Source organism: Tauraco erythrolophus, chromosome 5 (genome assembly GCF_009769465.1).
Source record: "Tauraco erythrolophus isolate bTauEry1 chromosome 5, bTauEry1.pri, whole genome shotgun sequence".
Taxonomy (NCBI): Eukaryota; Metazoa; Chordata; class Aves; order Musophagiformes; family Musophagidae; genus Tauraco; species Tauraco erythrolophus.
In genome coordinates, this window is record NC_141469.1 from 84496231 (window position 1) to 84514494 (window position 18264).

Sequence of the window (18264 nt, forward strand, 5' to 3'; positions counted from 1 at the left end):
ATCACCCTGGAGCCTTCTCTTCTCCAGGCTGAACAGCCCCAAACAGGCTTATCAAAATGGGATGTTGGGGTGATGGCAATTCATATCCCATCCTGTGCACAAGTGGGATTTGAGATTCGGCAGCCCTTTGGATGCGTTTCCCAGGCGAGGATGCTGGGTGCTGAAGGCCAGCAGCTTGCAGCCACCTATTAGCACGAGGCAGCTTTGAAACGTTCAGGAACCTCTGCCCACTACGCACATTACTCAGCTGTCAAAGGAAAGGCCTCGGATTTATGATGTGAAAATTACATTTTAACGAGGTGTCATATGTGTTTAAAGTTCTTATTCATCACCATACTGCCACATCTTTTACCCAAGACACAAATGCACTTAATTAGCATATTATAAGGACATAGGGATCACCTTATCTGCATTGTGAAAACTGCTTTAGGAAAAAAAAACCACAACAATCCAACCACCTTTACTGAATAAAAGGGTTGCAATCACGTGTTAAGAGAGCATCCCCAAAATGTGGAGGACAAAAGTCTGACATGCAGCCTCTGAGGTTTTTAAAATATTACAGATATGGAAGGACTGGCAGTCCACCCTGTTAACATGCAATCTGTGGGAGCCACTTAGGCACAATCCGGCTGTATCAGAAGTCCTATGTTACATCACTGTCTTCCTCATCTATTGGGCGTATTTATTTATTAACTTCAGACATCTGTTGAACACCCCATATGTAATAGGACATAATTTAAAACATCTCCTTGTAAGCAGGTCTGTATTTCTCAAGTCCCTGGGAACGGCTGCCCTGACACCCAGGGCCCAGACATGCACAGAAGGATCCTAATAAGGATCCTTATCCTGATTATTCAAGTCCTTCCCTGGATGTTCTCATGGCTGAGCTACAGGACAGGCTCTGGTCCCTAGCCCTGGTCTAAACGCTCAGCTAGTATGTCCCAAACTCCTGTTGGAGAGCTTCCAGCACCAGTGTGGGGCATCTCAGGCATTTGAAAGACAAAACTTTCTTCTTCTGGTCTCTCTGCTACCCAGAAAGCCCTCCTGGGTGCCCAGCCAGGAGCCACGACTGCTGGAGACGGTGCAGGGCGCCGGGAGATGCATGTTTGTATGCAGCACGGCGCCGGGAAGCAGGATGGGAGCACTTTACCTCTTTGGAGAGGAGGATTTGTTGATATTCTCTTGAATTTGTTTATGCAGGCTGTTTCACAAGTGGGTGATGATTAAAACAGGTAACTCTGGTGAATATTAAGACTGATTAGGTTGCAGGAAATTTTTAATTCTGTTGATACAGCCTTTCGTTTCCCTCTCTGCACGTGTCTAGCGGGGCACATAAAAAACCAACAACCTGAACACTGTTTTGGGTTCAACTTCTTGAAGAATGCTATGGAAAACACTGCTGGAATTGCAGAGCTATTCTCACTATCACTTCAAATTAGCAAACCCAAAAGCAGCTACAAAGAAATAACCCAAAAACTCAGAGCATTTATGGAGAAAGATCCTTCAAAAAACTCATTTTAAGGCCAAACAGCTCAAAGAAAATACACTTCAAAGGCTTTCAGTATCTTCAAGTTCACTTCTTGAAGGTAGACATTAATGACAGGTTTCCTGGGATTTGCAGGCACTGAGGAGTGTTCGCTTTCAAAATCTCTTTTGGGATAAATGAAAACAACCCCAGACAAAAAGAAAAAAAAATATGAGCGGGGCAAATTCTTAAAACGAAGAAATTCTTTCCCATTTCTGAGAAAAATGAACAAATGGTTGTAATTCAATCAAGAGGCTTGAACTGCTTCTAGATCAGTTGAATCCAGCTTTGTGCCTCACTTAAGACTTCGGAATATTTTGTCTTCCCTGGTATCTTCAGGTGCTACAGAAGTCAAGCACAGAAACTCCAGGTTTTGACACTCATTTACTCTGAGGAGTAAAAGCCCATTTTTTTAAACAGCTGGTGAGAGAAGCTCTATGGCAGTGAAGAGGTCAAATACGTTCCAAACCTACATGCACAAACAGACTTTTAATTAAAACTCACAGAAAATGTTTAATCACCGTGAAGAGCAAGAGGATGTGATTCCTGCCTTTCCTGTAAGCTAAGCAATTCCTGCCTCCTCCCATTTTCCCTAGACCGTTTGGGAAAAGACTGAAAATGTTTGATTCTGAGTGAACTGGAGCCCCTAGCATCTGTTTTTTATTTTAGATATCCTTAAAATGTATGATGCCAGAGATTTCAAAGATGCTTCAAATGTGTTACTGGCTATTTAGGTAGCTAAATATATCACTTTTCTTGTTACGATCAATTTTTGGTTTTAAGAGCTCTTCTCCTAAAACTTCACCCTTAATCGTTTTTTAACAACCAATTCGTTCGACCCATCAATTTTACAATCTTTCTTTTATTTTCTAATTAAGCAGATATTGTTTACATATTTTGCTACTCAAATTGTAACCCTATAGAAAACGGCTGCATTGAACATTGCCTTGCTCTCAGCAGAGAAACACTGATGATTTTGGGAAGAGAAGAGGGAAAACGTACTCACAATCCACTCTGTAAAAAAAAAAAATATATAACTAAATAACAAAATGAAAATGTCCTGGGTCTTCACTTCTTTCCTAGTGTTATATCGGCTGCTGTTCTGCTCTTTGGTTGGCTGAAGTCAGTCAAACACTGACTATAATATATTTAGTATTATATATGAAGTGATGCAGCAGGAAATTTGTGAAATAACCAGAAATAACCAGAAAATGTGTTGCACTGAACTGGGAAGAGAAAGAGTCATGCAGACCTGGTCTCCCAGCTTCCCTCTGCAAAAAATCCCAGTGGCAAGTCAGCGTTTGCTCCCTTACTCGATTCGAAATCAGTGTCTGACTGACTCATAAAATCATGTTCCCACTAATCAGGCTGTGCAGGTAATGGAGCAGTAAATCCCTTTGCAAAGGTATTTTTCTTGGCTTTGAAATGCCGTGGCCCATTCGAGCTGTCTCATCCGAGAATTTCACTTGTGGCCAGGGCAGTCCTCTCAAAAGTCCTCTAAACCCACAAAATAAGTCCTCTAAACCCATAAAATAGCGAGGTGATGGGATCCTTATGCATTGCTGCCAAAAAGGAAATTCGGGCGCCTTTCAGAAAAGAGAAACTCATGGAAAATTCAGCTTTGTGCCCGCCCTACAAAGCCATCAAAAACTGCACAAAAGGGAGGTCACAGAAGGCTCAGCAGATTTCCTGACACCAGATTAACCCTCTCGTGTCCACTACCCAAAGCCAAAAACTGCTTCAGTTTTCCATCTGAGGCACTGGGGGGGGGTTAAATTCTCATCCAAACATGAGTGAAATTAAAGGGGCTTCAAACCAGAGTGACACAAGGACAAATCAAACCCTTGTACCTCACAGACTTTTAGTCCTCTGCAAGGTTTCCACCTGCTCTTCCATCTCACCAGCTTAGACAGGGTAATAGGGGAGAACCATTTCCTTTTTCACAGGAAAGTACAAAATTTGGGTTTTTCACTGATTACGGCTTTTTTTTTTTTTATTAAAGATACTATTACTGACAATGGCCACCATGTGAAAAAGCAGCAGCACAGAGTCTGCTGCAATACCTGGAAATAATTCACGGAAAAGGAGAGAAACTCTGTGAAATAGAAAGGATGCAATTGATTTTCACTCCTGGGGGATAACCAATAGCTCACAAATTGCTCTGCTTCACCACTCAGAAAGTACATGCTCATCATTAAGCTGGGAGAACGAGAAGTATTACTTCATTTTTCGCTCATCTGAGATCTTGCACAGGTCAACATCCCTGAAAACGTCCCTGCTCCTCTCTTAACAGTCACTTGGTTTTGTTCATCTGCCTCTTCAAGATTTCCTTCTCCTCTTCCTCACATTTTCGTAGAGAAAATGAGAAATTCACTGCCTTTTCACTACTTTTATTCCACCCCTCTCCGCATTTTCATATCCACAGTTTCTTTCTGCATCTCTCAATCCGTTCTTTACATGGATAACAGATTGCACACCAGAAAAGAAAAAGAAAAGCTCACCGACAGAAACCTCTGGACTTCTCTCTTGCAATCTGAAGCCCTGAATCCACTCATCTACTTCCAAGTTTCTTTTTAACAAAAAGGAATGTTTTGGGAATAGCCATGTTACGAATCAAATAGTTTACTGTCCAAATTATATGAATTCTGCCTTTCCTCTTACTTTTTCAGCCTTTCTGAAGTACACAGTCCATCACAGGAACCACCAGATAACTATGACTACATCGTGTACTGCAGTTACCATCTGAAAGCGATTGAGCAAACACTATTTGGAAATTCCTGCATCGTCACAGGAGTTTCACCACAATCTAGCCCAAGTTGTGTTATAATAAAGCATCAACTGTGAACATAATACTTGCAAAATGGTGGAGAAGGTGGTAAAGTTAAGGGAATATAATGCAACTAAGTAATTACTGGCATAATTTCTAACAGGAAATATGGTGGAAAAGCTGGGAATCCTCTGAGGGACAGATGCTCCCCTCTTAGAAAGTATACTAAGTCGTGAAATGCTTTGGGAAAAAAAAAAAAAAGCAACTTTAAAGAAAAGAAACCAGAAAGTGTGGACACTTGGAGACTGTTTCAGGTGAGTTACGGGTAATACACTCTTTTCTCTGTTTCACTTCAAACTAAGATTAAATACAACATATTCTGCACGCAATAACGTCTTAATACGCATCATAGGTCTTGTGGTGGGGCTCAGTTTACAGAAACACAGGCAGATCAGTAAGACAGGAGTGTAATTCAACCTTACACTCTATTTGCAAGAAAAATAGAAAGCCTGATTCAGATTTTGGCTTGCTGTTAAACCCCTTACCTGCTCTGCTGTCCAGTGGGCCAAAATCCAAGGAATATTTCACCACGTGATAGTTGTTCCATACATAAAGGAGGTTGTCCCGGGGATTATAATCCACAGCAGCAATGTACTGGTAGGAGTTTGGAAAGGGCACATCCACCATGCTATCCTTGCTTTGGTCAGTGTTATATATGTAGTCTATTTTATTCCCTGTGGCTTCATTGTCGTCGTCTTCGTACACAGACTTCACCACATATAAAATCCCACAGATCATGAAGGCGTTGGAAGCTGACCTCTTGTCATAGGCAGTATCCCACGTCCCTTCGATCCTTAACGTGTAAGGGTTTAACTGGCTAATGACTATTTTGCCATTATTTTGTTCTGTTGCATAGATTACCCACAGCCCGTTCTCATCCACAGCCAGGTCTATATCAGACTTGCCTCCCCAGCGGTAGGGAGAGGTGTCATGGTAATTTGCATTCGCTATGATAGCCTCCCCGCTTTTGATCCTTGTCCGTAAGTCAAACTTGACGATGTTCCTGGTTCGTTCCTTGTTGAAGAACAAAGCCCCGTCGTACACCACAAACCCCGTGCCATCCACCCGGTGCGGGAGTTTGTAGGTCGTGGTTGGCCTCCCGGCAATGAAGTCATCCTTGGAGGAGTACTCCGTCAGCGTGTCCGTCCGGTACGGCGTCCAGGGCATGTAGTAGATCTTGTCAGATGCCTGCAGAGGGTCCTTGCACCAGGCACCAGACTGGTGGTCAGATTCGAACAAGTGTTCGCTCTGGTATACTCCTTTCAGCAGTCCAGGGCAAAGAAAAACTGTTGGAGGGGAAAAGAATAAAAAAAAAAAAACGAAACACAAAGTTAATGACAGTCTGAGGGTGGTTGGCCCAAATATCTCAACAGCTTCTAGCTCTGGAGCAGAGGACACTTGAGATCAGAGGAAACCCAAGAGCAACGCCTTGTAGCTGGAGACAAGGCTTCCCGCTGGCCATGTCTCTAGAACAAGATTTGCTCCACCAAACGGATTTTCTTCCCCCCCCTGCTTTTTCTACCAACTGTGGCTCGTTCTCTCATTGCTTTTCAAATCTATTTTTACAGGTGTACTTACTTGGACCACTCGACTTTGCAAACTCTGAAATGAATATGTGCCCCCAAAGGATTTCTGGGTTTGTATTTCCAGATTATATTCTGCAGTGAATCTGTACCTACTAGGTGAAGGGGGAAAGTCCCGGGGAATTGATCCACATATTTATTTGAACAGCCCACAGAAGAGTGGCCTAGAAACGGAAATAAGAGAAAGAAATTCCCATCCTTACAGCCCAAGTGATATTAAATATTTAAAGGGTACCAAGAGCAAAGCAGAGGCGAATCCGTTAGCAACTCAGGAGAGCATTGAAAGCAGAGGGAGCAGGGGGAGCACCCGTCTACAGATCTGTGGTGTCACTAGAAATGAGGCTTTCAAAGCTGCTACAGGACACACGAAACATGCAGCCCACACAATTAAAAACGAATGACGTATGGATGCTGAAAGGAAAAGACAAGGAAGGAAGGAAGAAAGGAAAGAAGGAAGGAAAAGAATAAAGTTCACTGGAGAGGAACCCAAGGTCTAGATTTTAATCAGTTAAAAAATGTCCTGTTAAATATAGTAGTAATTCAAACTTAAAAACATAAACCTTCTATTGTTACATGAGAGGAGCACAGAGGAGCGGTTTGACTAACCAGGGAGCTTTGCTGCTCAGACTTCGGGGGGGCTGCGAGGGGCCAGGACATGCCCAGCGCCTGGCAGGAGGCTCGGCCGGTGCCTGGCTGACCTTGGCATCGCAGGAACACCAATGCCAAGAGGCCAGCCGGCCGGACAGGGAGACAAAAGGAGGGATGCTGCAGAGCCAAACTGGCTTGCTCGACCCTCATCATCCCCGGCACACCCTCCTGACCTGGAGGCACTGCACATGCTTCGGGGGGTGGGGGGAGAATATTCCTTGGTTATTTGGAATGCTGGTCTCCGTGAGCACGAGTAGTGCCATAACCATGGCGATGGGACGGGCAGCAGGGAGGCGTGAAGAGGAATCCCACCGCGCGCCTCGGGCAGCGTGGGGCTGGCACACGGGATCCCACGCTTGCTCTCCCTGCTTGGAGCGCAACCAGTTATTGTCAGAAATGCAGAAATATCCTCTGGAGAGCGAGACAGGAGGAAAATCAGATTTAGTAACTGGTGTAAAAGTGTGTGACTCTATTGGAGTCTAAGTAACCACCCAGAGTTGCTGATAAAGGGGTGCCGTTTCCAAGAGGCTTTTATGGCATAATTAGATATATTTATGCACATACGTAAGTATGCACGCGTTCCAAATTCTTTGGGACAGGAGAAGAGTGAGTTATCTAAACCTTTGAATAGAAATTTAATGGAAAAAAAGGGTACTGGTAAAAACTTTTCAGCAAAAATGACTTAATCTGGTGAAGTTGAGCAGCAGAGATACTAAATAAACTTTAACAAAAAAGTAGTGAGAATTAATGACAAAGTATTTCAACTAAAACGTTAAACTGTTAAATAACTTAGCCTATACATAAGTAATATATATATAATTTGAAAGGTATTTAATTACCTTTTTGTTCCACTTCTATTGTAGAGAGAGAGGTAAAGAGAGAAAGGAGAAAAGAGAATAGATTAATGGTACTGTATTGGCCAGGTACTTTTCTTTACCTCTTTCATATGAAAAGGAAGCTTTGTTAATTTACTTTAGTATGTGAACATTTTATATATATATATATAAAAAGCCTTTCCTCTGATATACACTGGATAATATGCAGACAAGCTGAACAAAATACAGATAAATTTCAACTTTACAAAAATCTTTTAAGAAGAAAATAATCCCCAACACTTGGGACATACCAAGCCCCCTGAACTATCTGAGATACCTCAGCAGCAGCAGCAGCCTTGTACTAGTTTCATGGAGCAAAATGAAATACCCATACACCGAAATACGACTGATATGGATTTATATAGAGAATAAAAACTCCAGGGAGAAACTTTATAGCACACACATCTTCGTATATTTTGCCAAAATCCTGTAAAACAGAGGTCCCTACTTTTAAGCAGGAAAATATTGTCTTATGGTATGAACAGAGAACTTGAGAGAGTCAAATGAAGCACATCGGTGGATGTTCGCAGAGTCCTGGCCTACGTCTTGGAGAAACAAGGACTTGGAAAAAAACATGTAAAATATTGTAATACTTATATGATTTATAAGATTCTGAAGACTCACAGCATTAAAAAGTTAAAAACATCTAAGCACTATTTAAAAAGCCCGACCTCAGAACTTGCTGAGTGTTTTTATGTCACCATGCGTAACGATGCTGCTGAAGAGGCTCCATCCCTTCGGACCAAGCCCGTTGCAGTTGGAATAAATAAACTCAGAGCACTTATTAATTGCTACAGGCTCAGTACCAGCTTTTGGGGGCCCTCATCCAAAAGCACCCTGCGGTTGTAGCACAGAGCCCTTCTTCTGCACCATGGTGGGGCCCCAAACAGCTTCTGCACCCCCAGCCCTGGAGTTTGCTGGTTCTGTGGGGCTTCTTCCCCGAAGGTGTTGGAGAAGACAGGCCCCATAAAACATCACTGAGGGAGAAGGGAGAGCTTGCCAGCAAAACAGTATGGTTTTGACAGCTGAGAGATGGCTGCTCAGAGAAGCGAGGCAGGGATGCAAAGGTATGCACGAGCACTCTGTTTTCACTTGCCCGGAGTTCACTCCGGCCCCTTCCAGACCAGGACACTTGCCAAATGACCGTCCTCCGGTGCTGGGGCTGCGAACCCCTTTGCCTTCCAAAGTCTCATTCATCCAGATGGGAAGCTGCAGGCTCAATGGAAGAACGATTCCAGGGTAGGACGTGTGGATCCGCACTGTGCTGTGCGAGGAGGCGTGCACCCGGAGCCAACTGCAGCTCCCAAAACGAACGTTTCCAAACTTAAACAGCCTTTTTTACCTGGGTTTTGCTTCAGGCTCTTTTCTACCTCATAACAGGTTAAGGTTAAAGGCGACTGTTTTCCCCGTGTGGCTGCCAGGGCTCTAGGGAGCAGAGACAATGCATTTCAGCACTGGGTTTGCAAGCGAAAGAGCCAACAAGATTAAAAGGCATCAGCCCCAGCAACTGGAGAAACCTGCACAGCAATTGCTCTCTCCATCCCAGGCTGCGACTGGCCACAGCTAAGTAAGGGATTCAGAAAAACATCAAATGTCCCTGGCAAAAGCAAGAAAGCAACGTGACAGATCCCCAAATGTACGGCTTGACATGGATTCTTCGGGCTGATGGTATACCTCTGGCAGCAGAGAAGGTAGTAATTTCTGTTTCCAAACCAGCAAAAGCTTTTGGAATGCACTCAAACAGCAGTGTGATAGCGTAAAGCAGGAGGAGAGAAGCTTCTGCAGGAGATAATGTATTCACAACCAGCTGAGCTGAGTGACCTGAAGCATTGATTACCCTCATCCTGAATAGCTCGCGTGTGTTACTAGTGGTCAGTGCCATATCCAGCTCTCTTATAATTCCAGACATACTACGTGTTTTGGTGACCTCCTGCATGGTGCTTTTCATTGTGTGTATCCCAAATACGTATTTTCTTCCTGCTGATTTAAGACTTAATGCTTTTGAATTTCAATAATCACTCAGCTTATATTAGGACGTCATATTATTCGAACAGGCTGCATGAGAAGCTTGGAGGATTCAGCTCATTGAGCAATATTAAAAGGAAGGGTCTCGTTTGGGTCTGATTATCCCTTTAATCATGCAGCCTATCACGGCAAAACTGTCTTCACAGAGTATTGAAAGAATTTTTTTTAAATTTTGCCCGACTACAGATACTTTTACATCTCTGCAATGCCTGTGCCAGTCCACAGAACTTAAATACTGCTTATAGCACAGGAGGCACCTTATCTTCCTACAGGGGTCTACAGAAAAAGCAGGCATACACAGTTACTCCCCCTACAACGAGATCTCCTGCTCCTGCCATTGCTGCACTGGAGCAGAACAAGGGTATTTCACCCTGATTTCCTACGCTGATCGCAGGTCAGTGCCGTTGGCTTCGCCAACGCCAGAGGCCCAATGGAAATCAAGAACCACTTGCCAGGTCTGAGAGGAGTCACAAGCAAGACCTTCCACGTCCCCTATTTTCATAGAATCATGGAATCATAGAATGGCACAGGCTGGAAGGGACCTTAGAGATCATCTAATCCAACCTCCCTGTCATGGGCAGGGACGCCTCTCAACTAGACCAGGCTACTCGAGGCTCCGTCCAACCTGGCCTTGAACACCTCCAGGGAGAGGGCATCCACAGCTTCTTTGGGCAATTTATTCCAAAGTCTCACCACCCTCGTACTGAAGAATTTCTTCCTGAGATCTAATCTAAATCTGCTCTCCTTCAACTTAAACCCATTTCCCCTTGTCCCATCAGTGGACACTCTTGTCAAAAGTCCCTCCCCAGCCTTCCTGTAGGTTCTCTGCAGGTATGTTCTCCTGTTTTTTTCAGATGGAAGGAAACCCGAGGCTGATGTCTGAGCACCGGCCGCTACCTCCTGCCCCCGCTGTGCCCAGAGCCGAACGAGCAGGCAGCCTCCTGCCACCCATTCAGAGAAATCACACAAACAAATTAATTAAATGCTCTTAGTACTGCTGGGTTGAGGCTCTGAAAACACGCTCTTAATTTCTGGCACAATTAACACTTGAACGACATTAACTGCTCATTTTCTTACCACCACGTTGAGTTGCACTCAACGGTTTAAGGCACAAGCACGCAGTGGCAGAGTCCTGCAGAGAGCTGCTCTCCAGCACTGCTTCAAACCCACCAAAGGAGCACAAAACTCCGGGAAAAAAAACATCTGAGTAGGGGGGATGTTAAAAGGCAATTTCAAAAGTAAGTAAAAAGTTGTGCCCTGTACTTTGCCAGCTGGTTTTTTTTTTTCAGGACAGACGTTTAATAGCAGAATAAGTGACATCCACTCCTGGTTGCTGTCCTTCACAGGTCAAACTGATTTCATACACAGAGATTCGGCATTAAACCTATAGTCAATGACAAAACAGCAGTACTAAGAAAACAGGCTTTTGAGGGTGACCTTAGCAGCACAAGATGCAGCATCTCAGCAATGCTGAGGGTGCTTCCTGCCAGATGTGGTTAACCACTGCGTCTCGCCTCCACCAACCAGCTTGACCAGATGCATGGGTAGGTGAAGCTACCACAAAAGCGGTCCTGGCACTAGGGAGCCAGCTAGGAGGAAACATCCTTAGAAAGCACAGCACTGGCCTTGTGTTCTGCCCCGACACACAACCCACGGTGCAAGATGGTGACCATCACGTAGCTGACTCATCACTTGGCCTTGAGCCTTGTTGCACTGGACTTAAGCATTGAGCTCCCTCTAATGATAAAACAAAGTCTGGAAGGTGCCTTGCACCAGGGCTCCTCATATGAGGATGGTCTGTGATCTACACCCTTTTCTTTCTTTCTCCAATCCCTAGAACCCGAGCTGCTTGGCCAGCTCTGTGCCAACAGCAAAGCACCCTCAACTCCCTCAACCTTTGACTTTAGGGCTTCTTTATAGCACTGACAGAGAGCTCTCCCAATTTATGTGTTTCTCCCCAACACACACACCCACCCACCCCCATCTGTGGGTTTTAGGTTGAACAGGAACATGTTTGGGAAGCTGCAAATCTAGCAAAGGCACCCCAAAGCGCACCCGTGTAGAGCCTGCTCGCAGATGAAGGTGCTCTTCTTTGTTGAAGACATGGCAGGGTGCTGGAGTCTCGATGTTTCTCTAATAAAAAAAGGTTAAAGTAAACAAGAGACGTGTTCAAAATTCAGGGCACCAAAGCACATGTCAGTAGCAGACTTCCTTTCAGCTATCACAATAGAAAGCAGTAGTCTAGGCAACTAGGCAACAGAGAGGCGAGGGTGGCATCAGATTCACAGCACGTCCAGCGTGGCGGATCATTGGCGACAGGATCCTGTAGTCAGTGCTAGAGAAACTCTGTCCTCTAGGGTGTAGGAAAATCTGCTGTTGAGTAGGATGTACTCCCAGCCATGGTCAAACTAAGAGGGCACGAGGTCCTGAGCAGTTCCTCTTCCCAACATCTAAAATTTAAGAAAGTGGTTGAAGTCCCTGAGGAAACGCAGCAGTTGACAGATCAGAGGCAACGTGAGAGCAGGGCACAGATACTGAAGGAGGGTCATCAGCTTCTTGCTCGTCCCTCTGGTTCCCCATCCCAGTACCCAGGTGGCAAGGCTGAAGAAGACCACACCTGTACCCATTTCAAACCCATGGTGCTCTACCCTTGGGAGGCGCAGGTGGTATGTAGACAGATCCTGATGGGGGACCACAGCTGCAGGAAAGCGGAACTCTGCGGCGGCAGATCTAAAATAAATATATCTAAATCCAGGGAATGAAAATATGAAAATATTCTTCTTTTATTAATTTGTACTTAAAACACACTCAACCCCTTGAATATGGTTTGCCAGAAGAACAGTTAGAGAGCTAGCTCAGCATTTATATGACATGAGCTGTTTGGGCAACCTAAAGTTGAGAATACCCAGAGGTACCATCTCTGCTTTGTTTCCTTCTCTTCTCTTCTCCAGACACATAATTAAAATGACAAAAGAGCCCACCTAGCCAAGCTCAGCGCCCACTCCTTGCAGCACAAATGCAGATCAAAACACATGCCACCACTTCTGTCCTTCACCTGCTGCTTCCAGGAAAGCCTGGGGTCCCACTGTAGCACAGGGGGGTGCTCACTCCACCCCGAACACCCTAATAAGGGGAACACGGCCACATCCACTGCAGCAAGCTGCAGCCAGCAGAAAGTATAATGGCATTTTGCCTCTAGGCAACAAAAAAAAAGCAACAGCAATACCGTGGTCTTTGGTCTCAGCCCCTTCATTGCAACCGTCCTCACTACAGAAGACACCATGACCAGCCTCCGTTCCCATCCTCCACATCAAGCTGCTCCCAAGACAGAATTTACCTCCGGTCCCCTTAGCACCCACGAAGCACCCATTTTATAAGCTTTTAACGTGAAAAGTTTTAACAAGCAGCAGGGGAAGCCCTCCTGGGGCTTGGCTCAGGAGCAAGCACTGAGAATGGAAGAATTACGTTTTCTAAGACTACTTTGCAAATACATACTGTTGCTGTCATCCCATTTTTCCCACCTAATCTCACTGTACTATGATTTTTTTATTTTTTTTTTCCCCCTCAACATGACAGGTTTTCCAGAAATCATTTCCCTTCCTTTTCAGAGTGTCAGCTTCCTTGGGCAAGGTACAATAAATAAATACAGAAGATGGCACTTCGTGCCCCACCACTGCTTTACCTGGAGGATCTTCACTTATGCCAATGGCAAGCACGTACATGCATTTAAATGGGGAACAGACACCATTAACATTTGGCTTTGCAATCCAAGAGCAACCTTACACTTGCTGTAAAGCTCTCAGACCTTCGTTCTCCAGCCAGAGGAATGAAGAAATTATTCTGATCAATTATATTGCCACGAATTAACTTCCTCGTGGCTGCCAACTTCTGTTATAAAAGAACCACATGCAACTTTGAGCCTTTCCATTGCAGTTCTCCACCAGACAAAAACTATTCTGCAAGCAAAGTTGTGAAGTTTGTTTAAGTTTAATTGATTATAATGGTGGGACCCACTTGGTCTGTAACATTATTTATATTTCCGAGAAAATTTAAGGTTTCAGTAAACAGAGCACTTCCCTCTTCTTGACTGTACGTACCTGTGTGTGCACGATACTCCCTCCCATTAGGCTGGGAAAAAAACCATAATCTTGATTTATTGCTCAGGAGAAATGCTTGCCTTTTACAGAAAAGAAAGTGCTAATCCTTTATTTAATAAAAGGGAGAAATAATCTCACTTGCTCTGTTTCTAAATTACATTTTTCATCTAATACCCAGCCATCAGCGAACACAGGTGCTCTACAAGTACGTTTTGTTACAATGGCTTCATGTAACACATTCCCAAAATTATCACCTCCTAATTAATTTCGCTGTGAAGTACAAAGATTGGAAATGTCAATAATCCATAAATGCTTTCACGAACCACAACCTAAATTAGATCCTTAAATATGGTATCTGTAGATTCGCAGAAATCAAAGCTGTCGTTTTTCTTAAGTGAATTTTTTTTTTCCCCTTAGATTTCCATTCATCTGATAAATTTGTGAAACCTTTCAAACCATTAATTTGGGCTTCCTTGAAATGTCAGTCCTTTCAGTCTGCTTTTTAATACATAACAACTAAATTTAATAGATGTTCACTAAAATAATACTAAGGATTATTAATGTTAAAACACCCATCAGTGCAACTTACAGTCATCAGGACCCAGGAAACCATTAATACACATCAACTGGTCCACTAGAGGTTTCTGTGAGACGAAAAAAGTTGTATTTTCCTACAAAATTTCCTTGTGTACTATAGATCAAACTTCAGGCTATTTTGGGAGGAAGCCATCTTTTTGTTAGACATTTGTATAATGAATGACAGGCATCAGAGGCTCGAGCCCTCACATGGACTCTCCTCCAAACCCAAGAAATAACAAATGCTTTTCCATGGCACTGTCCCCTCAGGATCAATTTTCCAGAAGCTTAAATATTATGACCTCATTTCCCAATTTTAGGTACCAAAGCACACAAAAAATTATGCCTTTAAATATTTTGTGAAGGGGAAAAAAAAAAAAATCAGTCCTGCAGAAAGCCAATGAAACTTTGGGATTCTGAGTTTTGGGGTTAAACAGTAAAATCCCTGCTACGTGCCCAGCCCTGCAAGAGCTGATGCTGTTGCGTAGCGCAGAGATCAGCAGTTTTGCAAACATTCGGATTTCCCCAAATTCCATGAATAACTTCTATTCTTTCTTGGCCTCTCTCCTCCTGTTCCTATTCCAGGTGGCAGTCACAGTGACTGGCTTGTCTGAAGAAGCAGGCACTTCATCAGCTTCAGCAGAAACTGCACGTGACTGCACTGCACTTCCAAATGTATTATTCCAGGAGGTAAATTATTTTTACTCAAGTAAAGATAATTCACTTAAGGTACAACGAGTCCTAAAATATACTGCACCAGAAAAAAAGGCAGGAGCAAGTATTGTAATATTCAAAGTTCATCTTCAGAAGAAATATCTGATTTTTTTAATGTGTATAAATCTCTTCTGTAGATGAGATTTTGTGTTTGGAGCACCATTCCAGAGATAAAGCGTGCTGAAAAACCAATTTATCCCTGAATTTGAGAAACAAAAAGGTTGTTGAAGCTAGTCGAAGTGTTTGCCAGAGCACTGGCCACTGCTCACCACCACCAAAAAACGAAAAATGAGCCAGGCAGACTTCTGCTGTGACCCTACAGCCAGCACCATATTCCCAGTTTATACAAAAACCAGCAGTAACTTCTATATTCACCGCCACTCTCTCAACTTATTGTGCACCAGAATTTTCCTTTTAGATTCGTCACTTAAAAAGAAGCAGCAAGATGAGTTAGCACGAGAGGGGGAAAAAAAAGGACCGTACAAGTATTGTGTGAAATTCAATTACGGCTACAAGTCATTCAGCCAAACTTTCCTTGGCAGTTGGCCTCTTATTGTTTCCAGCACAACAGCAGATGAGTGAGCTGCCATTAAATTACAGCAGAATCAGCCACCTGGACATCATCCTCCCATTAAAAAAAAAAGAAAAAAAGGCAAGAAGAGGAAAAAAAGTGAAAGCACAGATCCAGCAAGGGAGGTGAGCACGGCAGGGCTGACCCTCTGCAGAGCTTTTTCTGTAGCTGGCTCCTGCTGCTGATGGAGAGCCTGATGCTGAGCACCCACCAGCCTTTTCCTGTGGCTAGGGCAAGGGAGATGTATGTGGAGATCCGGTCCCTCCAATGGAGGCATAAATTAAACCTCATTCAGGCTGTGAGCTCCTTTATAAAAGGGGACAGAAGCATTACTGTGCATTACTTCCAGCTCTAGGTCTAAAAAGAAAAGAAAAAAAAGAGATAACCAAGTATTTTCCAAGAATATTTATTTTATGGTGCCCCTCTGGAAAAGGTCTGGGCACAAAATGAGTACCAAGATGCTGCTCCCCTCCATCAAGAAAAGCTTCTGTGCATGTAGAGGTGGGCCAAGAGGTGCTGGCAGCAGGGTTTGATCCTCCAGGGCTGTTGAGTACAGCTTTCCAGGGCAGGAACCTACATTACACCTATTCCCAGTGCTGCCAGCTCAGCCTAGGAGCGCTCAGAGACCAGGCATGGAGAGACAGATCGACAGAATGGCTAACAACCCCACAACAAAAAAGTTGTCTGGGAAACAAGCACAAGTACAGGCTGAGTGAAGAATGGATTGAGAGCAGCCCTGAGGAGAAGGACTTGGAGGTGCTGGTGGATGAGAAGCTCAACATGAGTCAGCAATGTGTGCTGGCAGCCCAGAAAGTCAAGGGAGGTGATTCTGCCCCTCCACTCGGCTCTCCTGAGACCCCACCTGGAATACTGTGTTCAGCTCTGGAGTCCCCAGCACAAGAAGGACATGGAGCTACTGGAGCGGGGCCAGAGGAGGCCACGAAGATGATCCGAGGGCTGGAGCACCTCTGCTATGGAGACAGGCTGAGAGAGTTGGGGCTGTTCAGCCTGGAGGAACGAATACTCTGGGGAAACCTTATTGCAGCCTTCCAGTACTTAAAGGGGGCCTGCAAGAAAGCTGGAGAGGGGCTTTTGATAAGGCTATATAGTGATAAGCCAAGGGGCAACGGCTTTAAACTGAAAGAGGGGAGATTTAGATTAGCTCTAAGGAAGAAATTTTTCACTGTGAGGGTGGTGAGGCAGTGGCACAGGTTGCCCAGAGAAGCTGTAGATGCCCCATCCCTGGAAGTGTTCCAGGCCAGGTTGGATGAGGCTTTGGGCAACCTGGTGTAGTGGAGGGTGTCCCTGCCCATGGCAGGGGGGCTGGAACTGGATGATCCTTAAGGTCCCTTCCGACTCAAACAATTTTATAATTCTATGATTCTACGAAATAACCTTGCCTGGTAAAATCTAACCCCGTAGAGCTCTTCAAAGCAAGTTTGAGTCTAGGTCTTACTCCTCTTGGTCATTCGGCCCATGTATAACTGCATTGGGCAAATGGACCTGGATAACCATCCCACTTCCTCCTCCTCCTGGGATGTCAAATGCACAGAAAGATCACTTGACAAATGTAAGCAAATGTAGCTAATTAAGAATAATTATTATTTGCATAGCTCTTTGTATCTTCCTTGCCAGATGAACTGTAAACCCTCCTTGCCTGACTTTAAAAGGAACAAAAGCCTGAAGTTCATTAAAGGTTTGTCCTCATCCAGGCGTGAGATAAATTTGGGCTATCAAGAGCCTGACAGAGCCATCAAGGCAAACATTAGGTGTCTTGCCTTAAGCAATAAGTGGGAAGGGAAAAATGTCTTAGGTGGGGGAATGCTGAATTAAAGCTCTGTGTCTTTTGGTCCGATTTCTCTCCAAAGAGGAATAAACTGTTTGTCATTCTGCCAGCTATGAGACTAGCTATAAAATAATGGATTCCACAGGTCCAAATGAGGCTAATCATGATTGCCAAGGCATGTCCGTGCTGTGAGAAGAGAGTGAAATCTGATGCTCTTCGGAGAAAACATTTTTTGAAAAGCTCTTTGCTCTGCAATAAGCCTTGGCAGTTATCTCATGTCTTGGAGTATCTACCATATTTCTTGTTTGATGGCAAGGCGTATTCCTGACACGGGCTACTAGGGCTGAGTTTCCCTTAATAACGCTTTGGTAGGTAAACTGTAAGGAAGGATTTTGCATCAACTGCCTCTCTCAACAGCACTTATTCCTAAATGCCTCCAACTGGATGCCGTAGTAAAACGCCTGTCCAAATCAGAAAAGGATTTCCACAAAGACAAACAACGAGCCAACATATTTTTCTCCTCTCTGAATTGGGGAAACGCCTACAAAGTAGCTGGAAAGGTGGGATTTTACTGCAATCGCTTTGGAGAGCAAGGGAAGAGCAGGGGAAGGAGTCATTAGACTTCTTCGGGAACTGGTCCTTTGGAACAAGATTTTACAATCTGGTGAAATTTTAACAACATCTGCTATTTAGCAAAGAAGAAGAAGGGAAAAAAAATAAAGAACCAAGGCGTGACTTGTAGCATTTTTAAGTTTAAGCAATTAACACGAGCACGCTGTGTATTTGTGTGCGCACATACGCGCGCTCATATGCAGAGGAGTGGCGTCCAACGTTTTCAGATTCCAATCATTAACCCAAGCGTGTGTCACACGCACATATGCTCACACGTGCAAGGCAAAGGTACTGGCACAGCTCATGCTGTTCCCAAAAAGCTGCAAAGGCACGACTCCGCAGCGCTCTGACGCTCACATCCCATCTACCACCCGCCAAAGCAAGCGCTGCAGGAAACTGCGTCGGAGTTTTCCTTTTACCTTCTC

General features: G+C 44.3%; 1 protein-coding gene across 17 annotated transcripts in view; it reads right to left on the bottom strand.

The window, feature by feature from the left end:
• Positions 1 to 18264, bottom strand: part of ADGRL3 (adhesion G protein-coupled receptor L3) — a 337188-nt gene that overhangs the window by 224327 nt on the left and 94597 nt on the right. For 13 of the 17 annotated variants that reach the window (XM_086612141.1, XM_086612151.1, XM_086612149.1 and 10 more), the window contains 2 exons: positions 7423 to 7437; positions 4838 to 5638 (listed from right to left, as the gene is read on the bottom strand). In XM_086612141.1, the coding sequence (XP_086468267.1) occupies positions 4838 to 5638; positions 7423 to 7437 (816 nt within the window). The remainder of the gene's footprint in view (positions 1 to 4837; positions 5639 to 7422; positions 7438 to 18264) is intronic. The other 4 variants (XM_086612143.1, XM_086612148.1, XM_086612152.1 and 1 more) reach the window with 1 other exon arrangement.